The sequence below is a fragment of the Zea mays genome, chromosome 5, assembly GCF_902167145.1.
Source record: "Zea mays cultivar B73 chromosome 5, Zm-B73-REFERENCE-NAM-5.0, whole genome shotgun sequence".
NCBI lineage: Eukaryota > Viridiplantae > Streptophyta > Magnoliopsida > Poales > Poaceae > Zea > Zea mays.
In genome coordinates this window covers 207,656,476-207,664,090 of record NC_050100.1, presented here as the reverse complement: position 1 = coordinate 207,664,090, position 7,615 = coordinate 207,656,476, and the positions used below count along the sequence as shown (strand labels likewise).

General features: G+C 49.8%; 1 protein-coding gene across 1 annotated transcript; it reads right to left on the bottom strand.

The window, feature by feature from the left end:
- On the bottom strand, positions 1-3,189 carry LOC100383742 (Protein NRT1/ PTR FAMILY 8.3). The gene is made up of 4 exons (XM_008645882.3): positions 2,902-3,189; positions 2,107-2,203; positions 1,683-1,900; positions 1-1,544 (listed from the first exon to the last, which is right to left on the bottom strand). Exons 1-4 carry the CDS (start codon positions 2,953-2,955, stop codon positions 192-194), a joined length of 1,722 nt encoding a protein of 573 aa, XP_008644104.1. The 5' UTR covers positions 2,956-3,189; the 3' UTR covers positions 1-191.
- Between the last annotated feature and the right edge of the window lie 4,426 nt (positions 3,190-7,615).

Genomic DNA, 7,615 nt, shown 5'->3' with positions numbered 1-7,615 from the left:
TGCATTTAAAATTTTTTTAGGTCTAAACGTGAATTTACTTCTGTTTAAGGGCTAAAATACAAAAAAATTCGGTCGAGCCGCTAGCCCGCTACTTGCATCGTAATTACCAATCATCACTTTGCATCTGTGCCAAAAATGCAGTGGAATCTCCAAGACCAAGACGGAGGTGAGCTGAGCAGCTTGTACTCGCGTCATGAGAGCACTGTCTTGAGCTTGTAGTTCTTGGCGAACGCGCTGTACACGACGAAGTTGAGCGTGCACATGGCGGCCATGGTCCAGAAGAAATAATCGAGGTGCCCCTGGTTGAGGTTGTCGGAGATCCACCCGGGACTGTCGGCCGTCGCCGTGAACGCCGCTACGATGGCGTAGATGAAGGAGCTCATGTAGCTGCCCAGCGCGATGGTGAGTAGCGAGAGCGACGTGCACGTGCTCTTCATGGTGTCCGGCGCCTCGGCGTAGAAGAACTCCAGCTGCGCGATGTAGCAGAACACCTCAGCGCCGGCCATGAAGAAGTACTGCGGGAGCTGCCACGCGATGGTGACCTCCTCGCCGCGCGCCGCGCTGTCGAGGCGCTTCATCTCGACGAGCGCCGAGACCGCCATGGAGAGCGCCATGAGTAGCCGGCCGGCGCCCATGCGCTGCAGCTGGGACGGCTCGCCGTCGCCGCGGGTGGAGAAGCCCCTGAGCACCGGCACGATCACCTTGCTGTAGAGCAGCACCCATGTGAGGAGGAAGACCACCTCAAACGAGCCCATGGACGCCGCTGCCACCGGCACGGACAGGATGGACATGTTCATGGCGCTGCCCTGCTGGATGAATGTGGTGGTCATCTGCGCGTACGCCGAGGACACGATGACGCTGGTCACCCATATGGGCAGCAGCCGCACCAGGATCTTGAGCTCCTCCACCTGGGTGACGGTGCAGAGCGTCCACGACGACGAACCGGTCTCCCCCGACACGCGCATCTCCTCCATGTCCGATTCGGAGACGACGGCTGCCTTGTCAAGAAACGAGAACTCATCGGTATGCGCGATCTTGGGCTGCTGGGCGTCCACCTTGTCGCCGACCTCGTAGAGCATGTCGGCGTCGGCAGGCACCTTGAGAGCGATCTTCCTGCATGCGGCGACGACGACCTGGCTGAGGCTCTTGAGCGGCGTGCCGGTGGGCATGCGGCGCTTGTACATGGGCGTGGCGAGCACGAAGGCGGCGAAGGCGAGCGCGAGGCAGGCCGTGGAGATGCCGAAGCCGAGGCCCCAGCTGACGTTGTCCTGGACCCACACGATGATGAGGCCGGAGACGATCATGCCGAAGTCGACGCAGAGGTAGAACCAGCTGAAGAAAGACGCCTTGCTCTCCCGGTCCGCCGGGTTGTCGTCGTCGAACTGCTCCGCGCCGAACGGCGCCAGCGACGACTGCACCCCGCCGCGCCCGATCGCCACGAGGTACAGCCCGAGGAAGGCGATAGTCTTGGCGCCGAACACCGACGTGCCGCCGAGCACCGCGGCCGTGGGCAGGAACGCCGAGAAGGTGACGAACATCATCCCCTGCAGATATAATGGCACGCGCGGCAGGCAGGCAGGCAGACATAGAACGGATCTGTTAGCATCGTGCCGTGTCTGATCGATGCGCATGTAGCATGGACATCATGGATGGATGGAGATGAACGAGGTGTGCACGCGTACCAGGAGGTAGACGGCGAGAGAGACGAGGATGGTGTTGTAGTTGCCCAAGAAGGTGTCCGCGATGACGGCGCCGAAGACCGGCGTGAGGAAGCTGGTGCCGAACCACGTGGTGACGTCGGAGGCGCTGGACAGGTTGCTGCCATGGAGGACGGTCTCCAGGTACACCACCAGGTTGGTCGAGATGCCATTGAACGCTGTGCTCTCCAGGCACTCGAATCCTTCACGGCGAGCTCCACTGATTAGTACTATATACTGTACATGATAAGACGTTTAAGGTTCTTTATATTCGTTTCATTTTGTCTTTTTTTTTCTAAATCATCATAGCGAAACTAGCATCTCGTGCTTGGAGCCTTGAGCACATTCTGTTTTGAAGAGAAATAAAGGAAAACTGAACACGCATGCATGCTGGAGGCGCGATGCTCACCGAGAACAACCGCCGGCGCCTTGCTGCCGGCACGTTTTTTATCCTTCAGCAGCGGCACTTGCAGGCCGCCGTCGTCCTGAACCTTTGGCCCGTGACTCTGCAGCGAAGCAAAAAAAATATATCCCACAAAGTTTGTCAGTGACAGGAGATGCACGTACGGTGCGCAAGTGCGATGTACGTAGATGCACGTAGTTTGCCCGGCGATTCTTCTCTCTTTCTAACGGCGAAAGAAAAAGCAGGCATTAAAGCGACAAGCACAGCAAAGCGTGTGCGTGTGTGTGGATACTCACGTTTTACTAGTCTACTAAGCCTGCGGTTGGAACCTTATGTCTGTCAGTCTGTGTATAATATAACCTCGTGCGAAAAGACTTTTATTTTTCAACTTTAACTAATGTATGTATGCGTATCGATAGTGTTTGAATAAATTTCTATTGTTTTTTTGTCGTATCTTTATCTTTTACTTGGTCTTTATGAGGATGACGTGCTTGCTATTAGCCGCCCCCACCAACTCCTCCACCCAGTTTCCTCGACGTCACTGCGTGTATACGTACTTAGCGTAACAACAAAAAGAATGACAGACAAGGCTAAAATATAGCCGCTAGCGTGTCAGCAGAAATGACGCGTGCGTTTTCCCGGTGTGGTTGAATAGAGGAATTCGATCCTAATAATGCAAGCAAGAATGCCGAACTGCCGATCAGTAACAGAGAAAGCATTGGCACCGAAACGGACTGGGTCTTCTAAAAAAACGAAGTTCGCCGGGCGGAAGGCGAGTGCAGAGAGCTCCGGACGCGTTACCTCTGGCAGCAGCGGCGTGCGGTCGCCCCTCTCCATGGCGTCCCCAGCGTCCATTGCCGCCGACCTTGCTGCGGGTGCGTGCTGCGACCGAGGCGCGACGTGATCCTCGAACCGGGGAAAAGGAGCGGGGCGGCAGATAGGCGTGCGCTTCTCCTCGCGTTGGCGATTTGCTCGGTTCGGGCTCGCTGAGTCCCTGCTCTGGTGTGTCTGTGTCTGATGCGCTGGAGTGGTGCCGACGCTGCTAGGTAGCCGGCTGCTTTATATAGGATCGCTCGTTCTCGCCAGTGTGCCGGCGGAGAGAGAGAGAGAGAGAGAGAGAGAGAGAGATGTCGTCTCCCGGCACGTGATAGGCTGATAGCTAGGCAGCAGAGATGGCTCGGGCCCTGGGTGGATTTGTTACGCGTCGCCGTCGCGGGGCGTAAATAAATAAATAAAATCACGTAAAACGAGCGCCCCAAATCCGCGCGGGTTTTCACTCGAACAAGGCAGATACTACGTAACACAACAGGGACGCGCATGCCTCCGCCGCACGCCTAAACGGGGCAAGGGATGATGTCGACCTGGGTAGAATGGTCGCGGGCTTGCACACCCACAAATTTCTGCGCAGTAGGTGGAGGTGGCTGCAGAGGCAACCAAAATCGCGGTGCTGCCCGGGCCCGTGGCGTGCCCATGCGTCCAAGTCTCCGGTCAGCTGCCGCGCCCGCGACGACAAGGGCCAGAGCGGGCGCCTAGGCTGTGTGTGTGTTTTTTTGCGCCTTTTATTGTTCGTTTTAAAAGCGCAGCCACGTGGGGATTGGAAACAGAAACCAAGACTGAACTCTCCCTAGTCCCTACTACTCCGCAGGTAGGTGCCAAAGCGAGCGAGCGGATATGGCTGGCCAATGCGGATGTGGTACTGTCGTAATTGCCATGCCTGTCAGTCCTGTCGTCGGATACGATGAGCCAATTGGATTGTTTCGTTTGCCACTCGAGATTCAGGCCCCTGCACACCGCCACGCACTTTTCAGCTGTTGGATACGGGCCTCAGCTGATCAGCTCATCAAGTCTTTCTTTTACCAAGTGATCCAGACGATTTTAGATGCATCATCAAGCTGTTTTTCCAATTTCAACGCCCTTTAGAAAGAAAAAAAACCGCAGATTGGTCCCCGTGCATCCAGGTTGGTTGTGCCGACGATTGAGGAAGTTGGTATCTAGAGTAAAAAGAAAACCCAGCCCAGCTCAGTCCACGCTCTGGTTGGAAAAGTTGCAGAAGTTTGGCCATGTGAACTTTAGCTTCAAGTTGCTGAGCACAGAATCTTCCATGTGGAAACAAGGCACGTGTGCCCCCGCAACATGCACAATGGATGTCTGTGTTGAACGGTGAAACCGCATTATACTATTAACGAAAACAACTGTAATTCCAGCACATGCATAATTAGGGGAGCCTTTCGCGTCTGTTTGATCACGGGACCAATTCTTTATTTGATGGTTGTCGAGAAATTTCAGCTTGAGAATACTGATCTTTGCTTACTGAAAATCTAGAAGCGCAGTTATTTTAGAAGAGAGGGAGTAATTTTTTAGTAGTATTACTAGTAGTAAATAGTATATGCTGATAATGCAAGTCTGGCCTGCGCCAATGGGTTGGTACAACAAACACCTGAACGTTACGCACATCCTTCTTACCAGAAGCCAACCCCTACTTAAGATATCATGTTTGACAAAGTCGGTAGATAAGTTGGTGAATAGGATTACGAGCCAAAAATAGGCACTACCAGAATCAGAAGAGGAGCTGCATCTCGGACTGCTGTGTGGTTTGTTGTGGACAGTTTGAGGACACAACGCTGTCCTGTCCTGAAATACGTTTTGACTTGGCGTTCAACAACTTCAGAGCTGACAGATGTATGTAGTAGCACAATCACCTACTGTATGTTCTTTTTTATATATAGAAGAAGAACCTACTGCACGTTTGAATGTAATTTCCGGTTGTACTGTACTGCATATATCTCTACAATTTGAATAGAACATATGGAGCATCTGTAGACCGTCCATTTCCTACTTGCAGTTACAGACATGAAAACCTATGTATGACTCGCAACTTTAAAGGTTGAATTCAACTCAACACCAACCAGATCTCCCATACTTCACAAAGCTAAAGAGTTCGAATACAGCAACCAACACTTTTTTTTTTGAAAGGGAAAAGGCAAAAGAATTGCCTTCCAATATATTAGATAAAAGTGTTAGAGTCTATACTAGACATACTGTCTAGGATCGATTCCTAAGTCCCTAGAATACCAATCCGTAACTGAGTAAAACCTCGATGACGTGTAGATCTGATCTACTGATCTACTAAGAGGAACGGGGAACACACCTTGTTGTTGCTGTTGCTATCTTCATACCGTCGCCCTGCAGAGAAGCAGCAGGCATCGGGATTCGAGCCGCCGTAGGTTGTCGCGTTTCCAAACACTCCGACGCCTAGGCGATGGGGGCCTCTGTGGACTAGGGTTTTGGGGTGAGGTACTAGCGTTAGTCTTTCCTGCGACCCCTTAGTCCTATATATATAGCGTCGTGTGTCTGGGGGCTCCAACCGAGGTTAGCGTGGGCCCTCCCGATCAAGGGCCCGATTAAAGGAACGATAGTTGGGTTAAGCCCAATCCAGTCTCTATTGACCGGCTGTAGAGGACACACCCAACAATCTTCCCTTTGTTCTCTACATTCCTTGTACTCAACTTTTCTGGATTCCATCCCTCGACAAGTTTACACATAGAGACCAATGCGTGACAATAACCGATTAAGTATCATCGCACTCATTGACTACAACATGCTTGCCTGCTTCAGAACAAAAAGAGACTTTATTTGGTTGCAATCTGTAGCCCCTTTGATTCAAGATCATAGGTACTCCCTTAAACCCATGCCGTCTGCGTGCTTACTAAACACGCTGGGTGGAAGACCTTTTGTGAGCGGATCCGCTAGCATCTGCTATCTTCTGTTATGCTCATCTTTTATGGTTTGATCCTGAATCTACTCCTTAACAACATAATACTAAAAGTCAATGAACTTGGCAGCGCCACATGACTTGCTGTTATAGGAGTACGGTACCGCTGGCTCATTATCGCAGTAAATTCTCAGTGGTCGCTCTATGCTATCAACCACTCTTAATCCGGGTACAAATTTCTTTATCTTTATTGCCTGCCCATTTGCCTCATGCATGGTTACAAACTCAGTGTGCATTGTCGACGATGCTCTCGCTGTCTGTTTGCAACTTTTATAAGAAATAACTCCCCCAGATATAGTAAATTTATACCTCTAAATAGGGAACTAGATCTTCTGTTTGTTAGCATGAGGCCATTTTCGTACCTTGGAGGTACATTAGAGCCTTCTTAACAGTGTTCTATGCTTGGGTTGATCTGATATCTCCCAAACATCCCGGTAGTAAATTCTAAGTCAGGGCGAATATATATTTGAGCATACAAAATGCTTCTGATAGTAGAAGCATATGGTACTGACTTTATCTGATCTTTCTGACACTGAATCTGGGGACACTGATGATTCCCAAACTTATCACCCTTGACTTTTGGCGCAGGCGCGACCTTACACTGATGCATACTGTACTTCTTTAGTACTTTTCTATGTATGACTTCTGTGAGAGTTCTAATACTTAATTATGTCTATCTCTGTGAAATTCTATTTTAAAACATAAGAGGCTTCTCCTATGTCTTTTTATATCGAAGTTCGAGGAATAAAAACTTTTTGTTTCCGCCAGTAGATCTTTATCACTACTAGCTAAGCATATGTCATCGACATACTGAACAAGAAAGATATACTTTCTTTTTCCTTAGATTTCGCATAAATGCAATTGTCTTCTTCGTTATCCTCGAAACTAAACTTTCTGATAGTCTGATCAGATTTGATGTACCACTGTCTGGAGAAATGTTTTAATCCTTAAATGGACCTCCATAAGTGACATCCCTTGTTTTTCTTTAACTGCTCATGACAAAACCCTTTGGTTGTGCCATGAACACGTTTTCTGTTAACTCTCCATTTAGTGATGTTGTCATTACATTCATCTTATGGAGCTCTAGATCAAATGAGCCACTAGTGCCATAATGATCCGAAATTAATCTTTTGTTAGGACAAGTGAGAAGGTTTCATGGTAGTCAATGCCTTCTCACTGTGTGAAAGCCTTGGCCACATGTCCTTGTCTCTTTCTATATTCCCTTTGGAGTCACGCTTGGTCTTCTTGCGCTTCTCATAGCTATTTCATATGTAGTGGGATCACCTTCTGCATCGATGTCCTCACACATATAAATCTCATCGCTTTCTATGTCTACACTTGTGTAAACTCCATAATCATCAGGAATCGCAGATCGTCTAGACCTTTGAGACCTTCATAAACTTGTTTCTAGTTCTGGTTCGTTATGGGGCTCCTGCATTGGTGCGTCACTTGGCACAACACTACCACTCTCATGTGAGCTCTTCTGTGCAACCGACTCAGAAGAGCCAGACTGTGCAGAAGGTGAATTGACTTACTCTGTGGTAGTTGCACTTGGTGATGCAATATTTGCAGCAGGGGTTTCACCTCGAGTCGTTACAACTGTTGGTGGAACCACAGCGGGTATCGAGAACTATGGTTCTTCAACCATCGGAATTGGGACATACGTCCTCTTTTCCTGAAGGTCAACCTCTCTGAGTACCTTACTCCCCTTGATCATGTCATCTTCTAGGAAAATGGCATGTC

What these genes read in the sequence shown, in the direction of transcription:
- LOC100383742 (XM_008645882.3), bottom strand. Translation starts at nt 2,955, where the DNA reads ATGGACGCTGGGGACGCCATGGAGAGGGGCGACCGCACGCCGCTGCTG. An exon ending in GCACGCCGCTGCTGCCAGAG is followed by an intron (nt 2,204 to 2,901) that starts GTAACGCGTCCG and finishes GCTTCGCTGCAG; the next exon opens with AGTCACGGGCCAAAGGTTCA. An exon ending in GGCGCCGGCGGTTGTTCTCG is followed by an intron (nt 1,901 to 2,106) that starts GTGAGCATCGCG and finishes CTCGCCGTGAAG; the next exon opens with GATTCGAGTGCCTGGAGAGC.